At 40.6% G+C, this 21,046-nt stretch overlaps 1 protein-coding gene across 1 annotated transcript; it reads right to left on the bottom strand.

The window, feature by feature from the left end:
• Positions 1-1,095: 1,095 nt before the first annotated feature.
• On the bottom strand, positions 1,096-20,625 carry LOC115546183 (beta-1,4 N-acetylgalactosaminyltransferase 2-like). Its single transcript, XM_030359895.1, has 12 exons — positions 20,583-20,625; positions 6,284-6,411; positions 5,780-5,923; positions 5,009-5,115; positions 4,768-4,805; positions 3,768-3,834; positions 3,562-3,675; positions 3,262-3,348; positions 2,970-3,151; positions 2,614-2,757; positions 2,291-2,519; positions 1,096-1,620 (listed from the first exon to the last, which is right to left on the bottom strand). Exons 2-12 carry the CDS (start codon positions 6,409-6,411, stop codon positions 1,436-1,438), a joined length of 1,425 nt encoding a protein of 474 aa, XP_030215755.1. The 5' UTR covers positions 20,583-20,625; the 3' UTR covers positions 1,096-1,435.
• Positions 20,626-21,046: the final 421 nt, after the last annotated feature.

Raw genomic sequence — 21,046 nt, 5'->3', positions numbered from 1 at the left:
AACACCTTTTGGAAGTGTATAATACGTCCACTCTCACTGATTATTAACTCATTGCATGGCTTAAGAGGTATGTGGAAAATAGTTGCACAGTTGGAGTCAGGCTTTTAGCTAGGATTTTTTGTACAGCACTTGATCGTTTTTAGGTAATATTGCAATTACACTGATTTATTAATATGTTTAGTAATTTAATACATAATAACAGTGAGTAACTGAAACTAGGTAACAAGGTACAAAATTCAAGTAACAACTTTAACAAAAAGAAACAACTTTCTACACAACTTTAAAGTGTATGATGTATATTGTATTGTATTGAATTTAGATTAATTAAGACCACCACCTTAACACACAAACTCTTGTTGAACTCATAAAGTAGTAGGTTCAGTGACGTGCGGTGAGACAGCTGTCTTCTGTAGCTTCTGCGAGCCCGTGAATCAATGTTTCGTTGGAATCATGATGTAACGTTGTTGTAGCGGGAATACAGCAATGCTATTTTCTAATTGGCAGGGCATATGTATGATTCTAGACTTCGCTAAGCACTGAAGCGACTGAAACGGTGAATTTTGATCACATTCAGCAAAGTTAACAGGTAAAACGGGAGAAAAATAGGGCGTCTTTAGGCCGTCCTGCCTAAAAGTAGGGCGTCCCATTTCTTCTTATTTTTTAGTAGACTATAGGGCAGACGCCCTGCTAGCTAAAAGCCTGGTTGGTGTAGACATTCGAGAGACCAAAAAGACTGAAAAGGTGTGTTATCGAATTTAGTGGGCCGGTCTGGTTCAAAATGCCCGGGCCGATTTTTTGTCCCAGTCCGCCCCTGGTGGCACGGAACATTCAATGACAATTCAATGATTTCAAAGAAGCAAGAACCTATTCATATAGCACATAAGGCAAGATATTGATTAATATCCTTCTAAGGGTACAGTTAAATTATCCCAAACCATCAGTGATTATATTCGAAGGGGGGCGAGGGAGACTTCCTGGCAGAGAAATGGCATCTATTGGAGAATTAGTAGCTGATGATTGAGGATGGATGAAAGTAAACCAGCAAACATTGCAGATGGAGAAGATTTAGAGCAATGACAAGACATTCCAAATCCGTGGCCTTATTTAAGGGAGATTTACTTCAATAAAGAGGATGAATCAGTACTTTTACCAGTGTCTTTTTTACATAAGTGTCTTAACTTCTAAATAAAAAAAAGCATTAATGAAACAAGGTTAGATACTACAGCTTTAAACCCGCACTATGTCCCTTTTCTACAGGAATTTGCTGAATGACAGAGATATAAATATCTCTACAACATAAACCTAACCCTAACCCTGAAAATGATTAAGCTATTACTGTGGCAACAACTCAAGCCAGTAGTGGTTGTTTATAGGAAAACATGCATAGTACTGGAAGTACTTTCTCTTATAGCGAATGGATCCGTCGGGATTCTTCCTATCCGTAGTGGAGACATTTTAGATGGTTTTTGTAGTAGTGCAGCTGTAGTTTATACTGCACATCACCCTTTCCAGGGTGTCTGAACTGACTATATTGAGCATTGGCCCCTCTCGGCTGATGGCCAATGGAAACATGGCCACACGAAGCAACCATCAACTGGCCAAGACCATCCATGAAGAATTCTATAGAGAAAAAAAAAAAACAGCAATTATTGGATGTTAAGCAGAATAATAAAGTAGCATAGAGTGCTTCCTGTGTACATCCAAAACGTCTTGTACTCTCGGGGAGCATATGTCGGAAAACTAAAAATAATAAACAGAAAAATGTAGGTGATGATAATGAATCCAGGTCCAGGCAGCACATATTTCGATGATATTGTTGATAAACAAATTGGATATCTGCCCCATTATGGATCTACAAGTCCTCGCACCAGTGACAACATGACAACTGAATGATTTCTCATTGATGTAGTGGTTTTCTTACGGTGGACAAGCCGACACTTTTTATGGCATATTCAAAAAGGCAATATTTATTGAGACCGGCTGCCCGTGTCACGATAGCTGCCAACACTAAGCACTGCTGTCCAATTCATCTGATACACATATATTTAATGTATGAGTTTCAGCCTTGCATGTTATGCCGTGTAGCCTTAGTGCTTGTGAAACAGCTCCCAAGATGAGGTAACTTCACATCCAGGAGCGGTATAGCTCCCTCTATAAAGACTGAAGACCTACTTTGGATAGCCATGTATCTACCAGTGAAGCAAAAAGGAAACTCCCCATTCTCATTCATTGTGGATGCATGTACACAAACCCAAAGGGCTACATGTCATAGATGTGGCTGGGAACATACCTGAATGTGCCACTCTCTTTAGCTTGGGGTCAAATCTCACTCGATTCACAGCGTCGGTACGAGCCAGGAAGAAGTTGACCACCCCATTGACTATGGAGCATTGTGGGTAATTTGGTAGTGATTGGAACTTTATGTCGGACTTCCTGTCCATACAGCCTCCAGCAACACCATCGCCTTCCTCATAGGCGATGGAGAAGTAGAACTGGTTTCCAGAAACCGAACCCCCAACCTAAGAAGGATAACGAGAAATTACATCTTCAATCTCATGCTTTATTCATAATGTGAAAATAGTCTTGAGTTGTATTGAGTAATATGATTCTCACCACATCCAACTCTGGTGTTGCCTCCATCACCTTCACCAGATCCTCTATCTTTGTTTTCTCAGTGAATAGAAAGTCGTCATCCACCCATAGAAAGTACTTGGTGGTGACTTGAGAGACAGCCAGGGTTCTGCCGGCAAACCATCCCTGTGCAAGGGAAAGATTTGAAATCAACTTCAATACTTGACTACTCTTATGTGATGTCCAAGCACAAGACTGACATTGTGTGTGTGTGTGTGTGTGTGTGTGTGTGTGTGTGTGTGTGTGTGTGTGTGTGTGTGTGTGTGTGTGTGTGTGTGTGTGTGTGTGTGTGTGTGTGTGTGTGTGTGTGTGTGTACATGGTTCCAATATATGCCTACCTGTCCCCCAGGCATGATGTATTGCAGAACATTTTCTTCTGTGATCTTTTCTAAAATAAAGCTGTCATCGGCTACGATGAGCACCACGTCTTTGTAGAATTGCCTGAGGCTTCTTATGAGGACCTTCAACTCTTTGTAGCGCATAAAGGTTTTGGTGGTGACTGTCACTTGGTCGCTAATGTCTTTGAAAGAGTGGAAGGGGGGGGATAGAGAGAGGAAGAAGGTAAGGGTTCATGATTCTACTCAACTGTAAAAATTGAAGATTTAAAAGGAAAAACTTTTGTTGTTATACTTGTTCCCATGTCGAAAAGAACAGGTACGGTTGGTTGCCGAATGGCGATGGGGAACACAGCTTCATGAAGCTCAAACGAGAAGTGAACTGAATGAAAAATAAGTGAAAACTAATTTAAAACATCCAGCCTAAATAAGATTTGACACACTTTACACAATCCACTGTAATATTGGAATGCTTTGAGTGCAAAATGAAAACATCACATTAACAATATATTTTTTAAACCTGAGCCTCTGTTCAGTACGTATCTTTCAATGTTATCATTTAACCCATACATCCATTAAAAAGGTCTTGGAGTACCCAGGTCTCCGGTGTGTATGTGGTACACAGGAATGGTGTAGGTGACCTTCGCCAGAAGTTTGTTGAGTTCCTCTAAGCTGAGCTTCTCCAAGATCAGCAATTTCTTTCCGCCACCTATTGGTTATTCACAAATCTTATTACATACAAGTCAATCCCAGTGACAAGTGGATTAGTTACACATTGAAGTGATGGAGTTCATGAATCACCTTCGACACTCTGTGCTTCACTCTGGTTCCCTAGACTGAGGACACCTTTGGTGACCTGTAGTGAAACCTGTTAAACACAAGGAGAAGTGTGTTGAGAGTGATTGAGTGAGGGAGCGAGTACTTTGCCGTGCTAAAATGAAAAAGGACCGTTGACTGAATATTTATACTTTTTAGCTCACAACCTGTCTGTTGTTGTCCGTTTTCCTAGCATGCCTTGGTTCAATCAGACTGCCAAAATATTATTATTACTCGCTCATTGATTCAAACCATAACACCACCCATAGCCTAAATATGCCAAATATGTTGGTAGAACAAAAAAAGAATGAGCTAGCAACGTGTTTCTGGTATATGTGGCGATAATTCAATTTAGAAAATCCCACAATCTCAATGAAGGCTTGAGCTCAAATTTGGCAACGACAAAGAGTTGACAACGTGACTAGAAATTGCTCTGTTGCGCGGTTTAGATTTAAGGGCTGATTGTGGTCCCACGTCACGCAATGCAAGGACCACGTAGATGCATCGACGCAGTCTTGAGCCTTTATGGTTCTGCGTCGGGTTTTTGGGATCGGAAAAATCACAGCACTTGCAGCTGCGTCGCCTCCATTTCTTGGCAGAAATGGAATATAATATCAAATAAAAATTATGCTTTAGTTATTGTGTATTCATTTTTTGTTTGTGTAGATTTTGTTTAACCCTGTGAATTACATAATCTGCAAACACCTATTGGAGGTGCACCAGTGCTTCCAAGTCCCGACAAGCTCCGCTTGGAAAACCCTGACAAAGAGACACCCATAGCCATGTCATTAAAGGGATAAAAAATACATTTCAACTCTTGCTTAATGAGAAACAAATCATTATGTTAGTACAGGGACCTGTGTTGATGCTGGTTAGACATGGGCCGTAACAGGGAACCAGGGAAATTTAATGTGTAGCTCCAAGACATCCAGAAATGTCTCTTGTATCCCGATTTTGACTTGACACCCAGAGTATTAGTACCAACCTTGTAACTGCTTCTTTGAACCCCGTGCAACGCTAAACCTGAAACAAAATATCGTTCGGGGTGAAACTATTTCCTGAGGAATACATTGAACATGAAATGAAGACCAAAAGGATGCTAAGGAAAAAGAACATTGCACTAAATACGTATATCTGTTTAGTGTGCAGTGCACTTACACAGCAACTGAACATGAGAGCAGTATAGGGGCAATTTTATTCAACGACTGAAGTGCAGCGTACTGTACCTGGAATAAGAGTGGGAACCAAGGGCCGTACTGTGAAACCCTGAATGGGATACTGCAGTGGAGAGTTGGATGGAGCAAAGAGGAGTGTGTTCAAAATGGAGCTTGTTCTGGACACAGGAGACAGAAAAAATGTTAAAATCCACAAATAAATGGATCAATACGAAACATATGCCACTTAACCAATAATGTAAATTGACCATTATTCTAACTGAATAATGAATGTACACTATGTAACATTTAGAAACACCAAGTCATAAAATGACCATGATATGACATCAAACAATAAGGAAACATGCCGAGTCAAAATACGGGCTTCTCCGTCTATTTGGATGACACCAAAATATTCTCCCTTTTCAATTTGTGGTAGGCATGCGCAGTCACAAACAAAAACAAATTCCTAACATTTTGTGGGCACTGTTAGCCTGCTATTACCTATCCAGGGCAGTGTGTACGCGCTAGGGCAGCTGCTGAACACTGTTTTTTTATATAATGGACCACTACCCAATTTCAGAAGATGAGGTCCCAGATGAGGACAGTGTTCAGCAAAAACCCTGGCTGATCAAAATCTATACATAGATAATGTCAACAATTAACCTGGGGTCTTAGCAAACAGGCCAAATACTCATTTTACAACTTGATTTGAATATTTAAGATATTTTTCTATAAGAAATTGATTTTTTGATTAAATCGATCAAATGATACATCACTGTCTCTCCTCCCCGCTATCCCTTTATTCCATCTTTTGTTCCTGGTACTGGTGGCCATGCATACCTAGCCTGGTGCTTCTTGTACTCCTCTGCCCGTCGTTTCTGAATGTCTTCTCGGTTTGCAGTGGGAATGCTCCCTGCCAGATCATATGACTTCGCTGGGCAAGTGCAGGAAGCTGGGGGCTTCACTTGACCAGTGGGCGGGGACCTACAGGTAATATTAATAAAAATACACTTAATTTATAGAATGCTTTTCATGAATGCAAATGCCTTCAAGAATGAATAAACATCACAGTTAAAACATAAGCATAACATTTAATAAAAAAGAATATCATCATTAATATCATTCCTTCCCCAAGACTTTAAGTTTGTGTGCCTTGAATTTCTCCTTGGGATTGTGCCTATTTCTTTGCTCCAAAACTGTTGAGAAGCAATGCTATATCTACACATCAATCCATTAGCTTAAGGTTTGAGGTGTCCAAGGTCGGCTTTGTAAATACATGAATATTGCACGGAGAGTGACCGAACATTCACAAGCGTGCACTTTCAAATCAACTTTGAGCCTTACCACTTTTTCATCGCGGCTTCAATCTTGTCCTCTACCATATCATATGAGGGGAGCCAGAGGAAGCCTATTCCACTGAAGATAACAAGAGACAGCAGCAGTAGCAAACCTGTTCTTCCAAATGAGGGCATCTGGAGACAGAGAAAGACAATCAGTGTGTTTACATGACACTCAAGAAAATCAAATTATTGGGTTAGTCCGCCTATGATTGGATTATTAAAGGGGACATATTATGCCACCAGTTGTGAGTGTGATTAGCCATTGCAAACCGTTTTGAAAATGTGCAGCTTCTGACATCACAGGTGGGCGTGTCCACCTAGATGTTTGCTGGATAGATCAGTCTACCAGCAACCAACGTTGCTCATCTATCCGTCATACATCACAGGTGGACATGCCCACCTGTGATGTCAGAAGCTGCACGAACAGTGGAACTTCGAACAACGGATTTATTCTGAATAAACTGTGGATGTAAAAATACTGACTGATTACCCCCTCCAAATAAATGAAGAAATTAGGTTGATGTGTGAACAGGTTAGACCAGCCATCACCACACACAATCAAATAGATCTCCTAAATGGTTCAACATATATTACTAGCAAAGTAATCTATTCAATTATATCACTGTTAATGAAATGAGTTCCCAATCTTTAAAAAAAAAAAATCGTAGAATCCTTATTAACTAGTGCGCCTCTTAGTTTTTATTCTTTCTTTCTTTCTTTATTATTCTCTGCAAACTTTGCGACCCTCTTTCCAAAAAGTAGGCTATTCACCTAGTGAATCACGCACCTCCTTTCAGATCTGTTTAATATTTTAAACTTTTTAAGATATTTTACCTTTTAAAATAGTACTTTTTACAATGGAAGTCAATGGGAGGACGGCGAATCCACCCGTTCTCTGACACTTTGTAACTTGGTCTATTTTTTACCTTTAACCTAAAAAAAACCTTACCAAATCGAAATACTTTTTTCAGAATCACCGTTCAATTTCATACTGGCCGTATATTTTCTGTTGATCTCCTGACTGATGTTGAGGCGGGCTTGAAGACGTTCTAGCAGTGATGGCAGATTGAACGGCTTTTGGGCTACTTTTAATCACGTTAGGCGGTAAATAAACGTTTTTGGTCTATATTTGGCTGATAATTGCCATTCCGATCTGGCTACACATACCACCTAAAACAAACTATTTGCCATATGAAAGCCAAGACGCAAAGGAGTCCAACGGTAGGCTATGTAAGCCTCATCATTTTGTGAGCTTATTTTGAATAAGGGCGTGGCAACCCGGCCGTTGCCAATTAAGAAGATGAGGAGCACCTGAGGAACCGGGGGAGAAGCAGCTTAAATAGCCTGCTTCTCCACTCATTCGGGGCTCTCTCAGCCATATGGCTCGTGCTGAGAGGGAGAAGCCGGGAGCGGGAGAAGCCGGGAGCGGGAGAAGCCGGGAGCGGGAGAAGCCGGGAGCGGGAGAAGCCGGGAGCGGGAGAAGCCGGGAGCGGGAGAAGCCGGGAGCGGGAGAAGCCGGGAGCGGGAGAAGCCGGGAGCGGGAGAAGCCGGGAGCGGGAGCCATGCTGACCTCACCGACCTCACCGACGGACCGGACCCGGAGATCCCTCACCCTTTTTACCCCATAAGTGGAAGAACTTTCGTTGTCTTTTGTTTTACTTTTTTTAAGTGGTTATACGCAATAAAAACCGTTGACCCACACCCTATTTGGTCCGTCTCCTTCGGAAACCTCAGCCGCCGACGATCGGGGTTGCCACAAGGGGAATAAACAGATTCCGTTGTCTACTTGCACACTGTAAAAAATAAAAAGTTGAGCAAACTCAAAATTGCAAGGCAATTTACTGCAATCAATTTTTGAGTTTGGAGCCCATCAAAAAGGTCATTTTCTGCTTTAGACAAACTTGAAAGTTAGTTATAGGCCTACCAACTAAGATTTTTATATTTTACATCTCAAAAAAATAAGTCAGGGGTGTTAACTTAATATTTCAAATTAAGGTTATTTAAAAAAAAAAACATTTCAAAGAATGCAAAACGAGTTTTAAGTTCACTTTATTAAAATTAACAATTTGAAACTTCCATTGTACATTTCTGAATGCCAGACAGCAATAGAACAAGCAACATGTAGCTAGTTCAGCAGCAGAGAATCGCTGTCTAAATGCAGCAAACCAAAGTGCAGAACAATTTTAAACGGTGACCCAACTCTCGTGCCTCATACACCGCACGATCCCGAGAGCTGCCTTTATTTAACACACACCCGCAACACACAGCGCACCGCACAACCAGAGAATGTCTAATATGAGGAGAATGAGCACTCGCTGGTTAGTTCCGGTTTTCTGGAATGGTTGCAGTAATCTCTGTCCACGCGGGGCGCTCGTAGGCGAGTCCAGAATGAATGGGAGCCTATGGGGTTTTATCCTCAGAATCCACTTTTCTCACGATGTAATTTTTTGTCAAGTAATTTGAAAGTTGCGTTCAAAAGGTGGGGCTAAAATAATGAACTCAGCTGAATATTGCATTTTTAAGGTCACGTATCTGTTCTAAAAAGGTATTAAAAAAATACGATGACGTCACACATTGTCATACTGTCAGAGGTACTGCTTTACGGCAGTTTCTGAAGCACTTCCCGCAACGATAATACCAGCTGTTGGAGGTAAGGCTTTTTCTTGCTTACTAGTTAGTTTTAGTGAGCTAATGCAAAAAAAAGAAATGCGCAAATGTTTTACATATGTATGTAATTTACAGAGTGTTTTCTTTTAATCCTCACTAGTGCCGATGATAAAGCTTTTTCTTTGGTAACGATTATGAGCCATTTCTTTCTCCTGAAATGGAAACCTGGATTAGAATCATAATTTTAAGACTGCATCAACTAAGTTGACATCAGTAAACAAGTCCTAGAGAGCAGTGTTCCTACTCCTCCTCATGCCTCTTCCTTTCTTGATCTCTACAGTTGGACATTGATGCTGTGACAACAGACAAGTCTTCTTCCTCTGTCCTTTTCCCCTGCCTCTGTTCTGTATGTTCAGTGTTGTTAAATCATTTATCTTTTTTATTATTATTTACTATTAGTTACTGTTCTTATTGTGTTCTTGTTATTGTGATGTTTGAATAAACTTGCCTGTTGCAATGTTGGTCTAATATTACTGTTATACAACTGTTACTGTTTCAATGTGACCCAGACCATATTTCTCATTTAACAAACATGCGTAGCTTATAATGTGTTCCAGGGCAGAGCAATTATATTCAATGGCTTAAAACAAACCCATCTGTAAAGATCAGTGAATGCATAGCAATCAATGACCAGTGGTGTAGATGGTTTTCGCTCTGTGCAAGGTCATTAGCCCAAGTAAGTCCTATAAAAAAAGAACTAGGCCTACAGTACTAGCAGATGTTGAAGTTGTTAAATCGTTAACAAACAATTTGTATGGAACAATCGGTTAAGGTAAGTTAAGTGCTTGAGTCTCGACACTCGAGTCTTTTACCCGGGCTCCAGCGCAACTTTCCCTACCAGGTGCAGCCTCAGGTAGCCTATGACCATTCATACAGGAGCAAGCAAGAACGTTACCCTTTTCTGTCCTTGGGAAACGAAAAGACGGACAATCCGTTTCCAATGTTAGAGCAGTTTATCATTGCACATTTACGAGGCATTTCTTTTTTAAACTATCTTTATTTTCTAAAAATAGACAATGACAGATGAAATGATATTGAGCGGGACATTGACTGTATTATTCAAGGTGGTCATACCGTACCTACCATGTATATAACACATTGAACACAAGAAACTGAAGAAATTCCATTATGCCCATGTACTTTCACCATACATAACCATATAAAAAATAAAAGGGCCTGCAGGAAAATATAAATACAGTACGCAAAAAATTAACTTAGACGGAATGTTTCTGATCGTGCTTCAGCTTCAGATGCCGTCAAGAGGGGTCTCTGGTCGTAATCAGTCGCAAGTCCGTCCCTGACCAATCAGCATTCATTAGCATAATGCTAGCGTGTACGGCCAACAACGGCCCAAACTGTAAGAAATCGAAAGGACATAAGTACTCATTCATTCGACTTTTGAACTATAATCTATATTGAACTTGCGGAATCTACAATAAAATTTGCGATATTTCAACGACAAGCAGGTGAAAGAGACATATTTAGCCGTCTAGCCCCAGAGACTCCCATTCATTCTGGACTCGCCCGCGATCACACCCAGTAGATGTCTAATGGAATTAAAGCGAAGATCGGTACAATGGGGCGTATAGGGAGTGCCCAGGCTCTTCGTAGACGGGCTCTGGCACAACCAACCAACGGACATGCAAGTCTCGGTAACGGTGGCGGCAACACTACGCACAATAAACAACACACAAACAATAAAGACCCCAAACCCGTTAACCCAACTTAACCTAACAGAAACAAATGGACAAAAGGCAATAAACCCCTTTTTCCCAACCGGCATCACGAATACCCAGACTCCCCGGGGGGTAGTGTCGAAATGCGCATGTGCACCGTAGTTGGCCCAGCCTCAGACAGAGTCTGACTTAAACCTGTGTGTCTTGCTAACAAAGAGACTACAGTGAGCCCAACTCTTGACCCAAAACTCAACATTGTTGGTGGGACTAAATTGCATTGCACAGTTGACATGAATACTTAATGTTTTATATTCATTTTACTCAGAAATCATAATGAGAACAACAATTTTAAGTTTTAGTTTTTACAGTGCTGAATACATGGCTTTCCAGAGTCTGCAATGCAAGAGGAAGGGGCTTTATTGACAATGCTGATGCTGGCTTGGCGAGGAAGGGCCACCCCCCTCCTCTGCACTCCCCTATCGACGATGACCTCCAGCCTCATCTCTCCCATAGCCACAACAACAACTCCAGCTCCACTGTCTCCTCCCTCTGCGATTTTCCAGCTGAATTTAATAAACTGGAATATGTTGGCATCAAACTTGCATCTGTGTCAATGATAGCATCGCCACGTCATGGCCACAGGCTGATAACACCCAAGAGGAGGGCGCCCCAGCCCCCCCCCCCGTACTGATAGTAGTCCTGAGTATTACTGAGACAAAAAAGGGTTCAGCTGTAGACACAGTATAAAGGAGGTTTCGCATAATCTGCTGAACCCAAGGTTGCCTACGTCAAAGCAGGGCAACTTTTGCATTCATGCTGTAACCACTAAGAGAGTAAACAAAGGGAAACTTAGACACACTGCTAACCTCACAAATCTCATATCTATTGCCTCCAAACCAAAAAACAACCGTAAAGCCTATCAACAACACCATCAGGATGGCTCTACTTAATGTTAGATCTCTTAATAACAAATCATTTTTAGTTAATGATTTTATTACCACTTCTAAACTGCATTTTTTGTATTTAACTGAAACATGGCTGGGACAGAATAACAGTGCAACCGTGAAGATTCAAATGTACTTTTTTAAAAAGGCCATCTCCTTGCTACCACCTCTCAACCCATGTTCTGCTGATGATCTTGTAGAAAACTTTAATTTGAATATTTTGAAAGTCATAGATGTCATTGCAACTTATAAGGTTAAAACGATTTCTGGAAAGCAAAAGGTACCCTGGAGAAAAGCTGCTTCTGTAACAGCACAGAAAAAGAATGCAGGAAGGTTGAACGCATCTGGCGTAAAACAAAACTTCATATTCACCATGATATCTATAGAGAGATCCTCCGTGCCTACAGTTTAGACTTAAAAAGTGCTAGAGAAACATTTTTCTCCAATATCATTAAAACCAATACTAATAATGCGAAAACCCTATTTGCAACTGTTGACAGACTGACCAACCCCCCAACACAAATTCCACCTGATCTCCATTCCACACAGAAATGCATTGAGTTTGCAGCTTTTCATACTGATAAAATTGAAGGCATCAGACGCAGCATCAATATCTCCACTTCAAACAAAAATGTTGGACTACCACCTTGTTCAGGCAAAAGTGACGTGGCAAGGATGGCATGCTTAACTTTAATGTTATTGACTCACAAACTCTTGTGGAAACTGTGACACAACTAAAGCCATCCATCTGTTGCCTTGATACCGTATTGGTCCGAATATAGGACGGCCTTTTTTCCCCTCGAAATAGGTCCGAAAAAGTCGGGTCGTCTTATATTCGGGATCTAGCATTCAGAGCGCAGCTTCTCTTCTTCGCCTCTCCCTTTAAATGTCTATACACGTTCGCGGCACCAGGTGGCGCCAAAGATTGGTTCCGGGAAGAAGTAGTCCAGCGTCCTTAAAGGCACCCAGTGCAACTTTAGAGGCTTAAAAATAAACATTCAATTTCTAGTCTTTTTTACACGTAGTAAATTTCAATAACTCCATACCATTACATACCGACATTCAAGCAGCAAAGATGAGACGTCGTTGTGTGGTGAGAACTGATAGAAAATCGATAACAACAACAATGCCGCCATTTTCTTTATTTTTTGTAACCTTTTTTGAGCGTTCGAGCGTTCTAGGGGTGATGGTTGCATAACAAGTGGACTGTTTACATAACAAGAAGGGAAAATAAAGTTGTATTAATTACTTAAAAAGTAAAGTATCAAAAACATTTCTTTTAACAGCACAAACCAGCACTAACGTAGCACTAAACATAGAGACAATTTTGACGCGATTTGAAGATGGAGGGGGGGCTGAGTGACGTCACGTGAGAAAAATCAAACTGGAATACCTTTTAAACTATAGTTGCACAAATATTTATTTTGACTGCACAAACCAGCACAAACGTAGCACTAACGATAGAGACCATTTTGACGCGATTTGAAGGAGGACGGGGGGCTGAGTGACGTCATGTGTGAAAAATCAAACGGGAAAAACTAAGAAACCATAATAGCAAAGCAATTTCTTTTGACGGCACAAACCAGCACAAACGTAGCACTAACGATTGGGACTATTTTGATGAGATTTGGCCGTGAACGGGGGGCTGGGTGACGTCACACGCCAGAAAATGCAATTTTGAATGACTCAAAATCCTTACCAGCACAAACGATAATTTTTACGGCACAAACCACCACAAACCTAGCACAAACAAACAGCAGTGTTATTTTAATATTTTGAATGAGACGGGGGGCCAACTTCACACAGGTACATTAATGCCTACCCTGTTATTATTTTCACCACTAGGTGTCAGTATTTAGAGACCTGTAGCTATTGGATAAGTATGAGAAAGAGAGTTGGCCTTTGCTGCTGCAAACCTCAGTAAACAAGACTTCCCAGTACATCCACTTCATTTATTGATATATATATATATATATATATATAAATCTATATATATATATATATACATCTGTATATATATATATATATATATACATCTGTATATATATATATATATATATATATATTAGAGCTGTCAGTTAAATGCGTTATTAACGGCGTTAACGCAAACCAATTTTAACGGCGTTAAAAAAATTATCGCGCGATTAACGCACGATTAATCGCGATTAATCGTGAGTTAACTATGACATTAATGCGATTAATCACGATTAAATATTTTAATCGCTTGACAGCTCTAATATATATATATATTAGAGCTGTCAGTTAAACGCGTTATTAACGGCGTTAACGCAAACCAATTTTAACGGCGTTAAAAAATTGTTTTATTTAAAAAAAATAAAAACTTTTTTTTTTTTTTTTTTTTTCTTTGGCTCAAAACATAGAAGCAGTAGCCTGACTGCTATGTTCAAATGACATTTGTTCAAAGCAGTCGTTTAATTGCACTACAGGCTCTTTTTTTGTATCGTCCTGTTTTGATCAGTATATGCCAACGTTGTTATCAATAAAAAATCATTTGCACAAGGCAAGCCGATGCACTTCACCATGTTGATAAGATAATTAAAATGAGAAGAATTATGGGACAAAAAAATCAAGAGATATTTAGCATAGAAAAATAATTTGCGATTAATCGCGATTAATCGTGAGTTAACTATGACATTAATGCGATTAATCACGATTAAATATTTTAATCGCTTGACAGCTCTAATATATATAGATATATATATATATATAAATATAATTACATATATATATATATATATATATATATATATATATATATACATATATTAGGGCTGTCAAATTAACGTGTTAATTTCGATTAATTAATCACAGAAAAAATAATGCTTAAAAAAATGTAGGCGATTTAAAGGTCCCATGGCATGCTACTTTATGGATGCTTTAATATAGATTTGTAGGCCTCAAACACAGTTTTTGAAGACGTTCCCGAAATACAGCCGTGGTGCAGATTTACAGTCACTCCGAGCCAGTCGCACATTGAGCTTTCCCCAAATGCGCCGTTTCGGTGTCTGTAGCTTTGATGCAAATGAGGAGGAGAGAGGCGGGTCAAGGAGGAGGGTGGGGGTGTGGCCCTGAGCAGCTTGCAGCCACGGTACCAAGCGCTCTGTTTATGGTGGTGTATGGCGAGGCGCACACAGCCTTTAGCCGTGTTCTGTAAATATTCTAGAACACACGGGAGTCCTGGAGCTCTATATCTAAATAATATCATGTTATACATGGATATCTATATCATATAATTAGAGCTGTAGCGACGCGTCGATGACGTCAACGCGTTGACGTCAAAAATTCGTCGACGTAAAATTTCTCCGTCGACGATTTTCGCCACACGAGAAAAAAAAATTGCAAAATGGACGAAGGTCATAATAAAGGAAAATGTCCTCGCACAAAATCATCAAAGGTATGGAAATACTTCAAGTTAAGTCCTAAACGGAAAGGTGTTGTGATTTGTACTCTTTGCCAAACGGAGTTGGCATATCACAAGAGCACGACAGCAATGTTGGAGCATCTCAAATGAGAAAGTATCTTGTGCGCACGAGAAAGAATCTCATGAGCACGGGGAAATATCGTGCGCATATCACTGGCAGTGTGTGTGTGTGTGTGTGTGTGTGTGTGTGTGTGTGTGTGTGTGTGTGTGTGTGTGTGTGTGTTTTATGTGTGTGTGTGTCGTCAGCGAGTAGGTGGACGAGCGAGGAGAGCGAGCGATAGCGTGCGTGTCAGTCTAGTCTCTGATTTTAGCTTGTGTGTGATTTATCGCGGGCACGGGCACACACAAGCTAAAATCATTAAAATGAATGTGCTATATTTTTTATCTCGCACTATTGGAGCGCGTATACTCTTTTGCCTCCAACTACGAGATGGTTAGTTTGCCTTATAGGTCGGAATATGGTCGGAATGAAGCGGCCACCGATTCTTGACAGGATGGGTACTTTATTCCATGGGCGTAAGTTTGGTCTCAGCTTTGGCGGGGACACTTCACAGACGTTACCCCAAATCACTAGACTGCATCATGCTGAACAATCAATACTTTTTAAAATAAAATCGAGATATACATGTGCACTTATTCACATTTAAAGAACACACACACACACACGCACACGCACACTGCCAGTGATATGCGTACGATACTTTCTCGTGATCACGAGAAACGTTTAATTTTTTTTTTTCATGTCCCTTTACGGTTTCCGTATTAAATAAAGTAGATTATTAAGAATTTTTTGGTATTTATTTGAGATACATTATGGTTTTTATTAGAGCTGTCAGTTAAACGCATTATTAACGGCGTTAACGCAAGCCAATTTTAACGGCGTTAATTTTTTTATCGCGCGATTAACGCAATTATTATATTAAAAAATATATATATACATAGATTTTTTTTTTTTTTCTTTGGCTCAAAACAAAGAAGCAGTAGCCTGACTGCTATGTTCAAATGACATTTGTTCAAAGCAGTCGTTTAATTGCACTATAGGCTCTTTTTTTGTATCGTCCTGTTTTGATCAGTATATGCCAATGTTGTTATCAATAAAAAATCATTTGCACAAGGCAAGCCGATGCACTTCACCATGTTGATAAGAGAATTAAAATGAGAAGAATTATGGGACAGAAAAATCAAGGGATATTTAGCATAGAAAGCTCTAGTTTTTATTAATCGAGCAACAGAAAAATAGATAATCGTCCAATTAGTCATTCGATTAGTCGACTAATCGATAAAATAATCGCCCGATTAATCGTTTAATAAATAATCGTTTACCCCCAGCCTTATATATAATATATATTATCACGGCCAAAAGCTGTGCGAGCCTCCAGACAATATTATGAATCTCAAACCGCGTTGGGTTCTCCGACGTCTCTGGTTCTGACACGTCCACATCAATCTGAAGAAGACTGAACCACGACATGGAGGAGAAAGGGATTGTTGACTGCGTCTGTCTCCGGCCGGAGCCTCGCTGCCGAGGGATCACCACCTTGGCAGTGGTCAGCACTAGGCGACTCCTGCAGCGCCGAGGCGGTGGTCCCTCGGCAGCGGGCAGCGGGAAGCAGGGCTCAAGCGTGAGACATTCGAGGCCAACAATCCCTTTCTCCTCCATGTCGTGGTTCATGTACTTCAGGGAGTCAAAGCCAAAGTTCCTTTCCCCCAATTCATTCTCAACCATGGCTGAGATAACCCCACTACGAGTCTCGTTGTAGAAATAGCCTACCAGAGACTAGAGTCCGACGTGTTATGCGCCATAACACCAACAGCGTGTACAACACTTGCGTTACAGTCCTGGAGCTCTATATCTAAATAATATCACATAATACATAGATATCTACATCATATAATAATATTATCACGAACAAGCTGTGTGCGCCTCCAGACGATATTATGAATCACAAACGACTTTGTCGGAGACGTCTCTGGTTCTTCCACTTCCACATCAATCTGAAGTAGACTGAACCGCGCGCTGCCTGCTGCCGGCTGCCCGCAGCCGGGCGGTGGGGCTACGCGGCGGTGGTGCCTTTTTTTCATGCCATGGGACTTCTATAGTGCCCTTTGGTAAATTCAAATTTAAACAAACACCGATATCTGCAATCTCTGTGGTAAGGAATTTTCCTATCACCGTTCATCAACCCTTAAATAGCATCTCAATGCAAAATATTTGGTAGCAAGCCCGCAGGTACGAGCTGCCACAGCCCCTGAAGCTGGCGCTAGCAGCCAGCCTCGTCAAGCCACCCTCGGCAAGGCGTTCAAGCGAGTGAGATGGAAATCTTATTGATTTGATCTTAAAATACACCATATGTTAATGAAAGACATGTTTTAAATAAAAGAGGCATCGAACTTTAAAGTCTGGGCACCAAAAGAAGATCTGTGAATAAATGTTAAAGGTTGGGTAGGTGATTTGCGAAACGCCAGCAGATTTTGAAAATACACAACTCAAATGGTCCTACCCCCTCTCCTTCAACGCTGACTCTGACTCCACCCATTCCAAGTACCTGGACGCGCAATCATGCACGAGCGCGAACAGAGATGCGCGAGAGCGAGCCAGGCTGGCGTAGGTTTTCGTTTAACAACATGGCACTACATTCAGCTGTAAGTTGCACCCAGTACCGCGGGAAGTAGGAGTGCTGGGGGTGCTGCAACACCCCCTGTCCGAGGCCCTGTCTTATCACAGAAAACGATCATTTCTAAAAACTCCGGCCAAAGTGGAGATTTCTGAAAACGCCGGTTATGTGTTGTCGTGTCAACGGGGAGAAACGGGATTTTAGGTTCTGAAGCGTCACATTATGCACCAGGAAATGCTTAACGTCATGTGAGCGCCCGCTGTACCGTATTGGTCCGAATATAAACACAAACCCCATTGTAAGACGACCTATATTTGGAAAAAAGATTTGAAGACCAGATCCGTTTTTTATGAATAAATAAATTGTATTCATTGAAATAATATACGAAAATAAAAAGGCATCGAATAAAACACTGCATTGCCACTAAACAGTAGTGCAAATAGGCCGTACTGATGTGTACACCAAAGACTATTCCTGACACTCCTCTGCCCCGCTGTGTTCGCTCTGGCTGTGGTCGCTCCGAACTGTTTCGGCCCGTGGCAAAGCGAGTCATCCTCGCTGCTGTCCAAGGCATTTTGAGACGCAGCATTTATTTAATGCTCATATGACCTAGTGCTGAAAAAAGGTTATATGAAAAAGTGTGAGGGTAGCGGTGGTGCGCTAAACTTGTTCTGTGAGCAGCTGGATGTGAACGATCGATTTTCAACTGTCCGCGCATGCACTGGTGTAATTGAGCTGCGCTGCTATACATCTTTTTTTATCAATGTAACGAGTTGCGAGTCTAGTGCAGGCTGAGTTTTTTTTTTTCCCAGCACCCCCTGCTGAGAATACGTTCTCGCTGCAATGGTTGTACCAGATGTTATAAACATTAAACGGTCACATAAATCATTACTATTTTTAGAAAATGTATGTTTGTTTCATATAATTGTATTGGAAGTCCTGGTTTTCACTAGGGTTGCCGCGGTGTGGACATTTTCACACCGAGTAATACACTCGTCTCCACACCGGTATTACCGAGTATAAACGGTATAAACTTTGAAACTAGGTCAACCGCCACACAAGCATCGGTTTTTAGACCCTTCTCGTCCTTCAGTTGCCGCCAACGTTCGAAAGCAGCGCCTAGGATTATTCTTGATTTCAGTTTTTCTCTTTCAGCGTTTTTATTATCAATTTCTCTCTGAAAAAAGAGTTTTCCTTCTCTTTGCTGGTGGTGGTGGTGGTGGTGGGGATGGTGGCGTCTTGTCTGCCATGGAAATTGTCTTCTACTGCTAGGTCCAAATGGGGATTAACTAGTTCCAGTAGCTACCGCAGGATAACAACAAACAGGAGCTTGCTCTGGGTCACGAGCTCTGGGTCACGAGTACTGCACGAAGGGGTCGCGCGCGGGGCGCGGGGGAGGGGGAGTGCAGTACGACCGTTTGATTGACGTACTTACTGTCCAATGCAACTCGGTGGCAATGGAAATGATTGGCTGGAGTTTTTCGAGCCCTGCCCGTTCCACAGATGATTGACTTGTTTAATTTTCATGTCAGTACTTCTAACTCAGTGGCTGTAAGCGGGTTATGATAAGGATTTCAAGTAATTTTGCAAAAATGGCCAAAAAAGCAAATCACCTATACAACCTTTAACATTTCTCTTGATAAACTGGGTGAATAATTGTCTGCACTTTTTCTCTACCGACAGTTCACCATCCGTTCTGCTTGTATGCGCACCGACTGGAGGATGAGCACGCTCTGAGCTAAAAACTGGATCCAACACTGAACCATACAATCAATCGATAGAGGGGTCCATATAAATGTTATACAGATTATCTTGCCAAAAAATGCGAAAAAACACAAACAAGAAAACACAAGTTTGTTTCTTGGAACTTATCTCGTCCTAAACTAATCCTTTTTAACTTAGTTATTTGACGAAGATTAAAGTTTCAAATTCCCATCATGACATTAATTAAGCTAGAAGCGTGATCAAATAAAGAAGTCCAATGCATTGGGTAAAGCAAGGACTCATACAGTGGCGGACAGGTCTCAGGAATGTTGAGAACAGCTGCTCTGCTCCCCAATAAAACTATAGAAGGCTAATAGGTTAGCCATAAGGTAGTCATTGTCGATCATTGATGGAACTCGTGAGGACTAGTGCTTTCAGTTAAACGCGTCATTAACAACGTTAACGCAAACCAATTTTAACGGTGTTAATTTTTTCATCGCGCGATTAACGCAATTTATTATTTTGAAAATATTCTTCATTTTTTTTATTTATTTTTTTTGGCTCAAAACAAAGAAGCAGTAGCCTGACTGCTATGTTCAAGGCAGTATGTTTGTATATTCATCGTTTAATTGCACTATAGGCTTTTTTTTTTGTATCGTCCTGTTTTGAGCAGCATATGCCAATGTTGTTATCAAGAAAAAAACATTTGCACAAGGCAAGCCGATGCACTTTTCCATGTTGATAAGAGCATTAAAATGAGAACAATTAATGGGACGAAGAAATCAAGGAATATTTAGCATAGAAAAAAGATTTGAGATTAATCGCGATTACTTGCGATTAATCGTGAGTTAACTATGACATTAATGCAATTAAATATTTTAATAGTTTGACAGCACTAGTGAGGACGTCATGAAGGGGGGACATATAGTTCCTTATCAAAAAGGGAACACCCAACAAAAGGTAGTTTGAGTTTCCCATTACAAGATATACTACAATGAAGTCTGCATTATCTATGTTCTTATTTTTATGAAAAGAGCATATTTAGGACAATTCAAAGATATAAACCTTTCGGCAATAACTGTCCGCCTATATTTAACAGTCTAACGAAGTCTAACGAATTTGCTGTTTCCATAAAGTGATACTCAAAGAAGGGCAAAAGCTACAATATTATTTTCAATATGATTTATATTCAACTAAATCAATCGACAATTAAGTAATAGCATCAATAACATCATATCTCATTGAAATGACTTACCCTACACACAGAGTCAAGTGCATCAAGTAACCGACTGGGTCCGATTGAGACACAGACAGGGAAGTGGCGACCTAGGCAATCATATTGCAACAATAAGGAAGTCTACATCGACTTGCACTTCACTTCTTGGACCAATATTTTACGCATGCATAAATGCCTATCTTGGCTCAAGTTAGAACAAAGATTGCTTGCTAGTCTCACATTAATTTTTAGGAGCATTTGTGTTAGCAACAAACCTAATTGTTTGTACAAATTAATTAATTACACCAGTAATAGACATAACTACTCTACCAGGCAGGTGGTAATGGAACGTTTTACAGTGCCCATGCCTAAATCTAATGCGATCCAAAAAACAGTTATGTACAGAGCGATGTCAATATGGAACGCTTTACCTCACACAATCATAGATATTAAGGTTAGAATACACTTTGAAAAACAGCTCAAAATCCATGTTAATAATTCAC

This window comes from Gadus morhua, chromosome 6 (genome assembly GCF_902167405.1).
Source record: "Gadus morhua chromosome 6, gadMor3.0, whole genome shotgun sequence".
In the NCBI taxonomy this organism is placed as follows: Eukaryota; Metazoa; Chordata; class Actinopteri; order Gadiformes; family Gadidae; genus Gadus; species Gadus morhua.
This window is presented reverse-complemented; position numbering and strand designations above follow the sequence as displayed.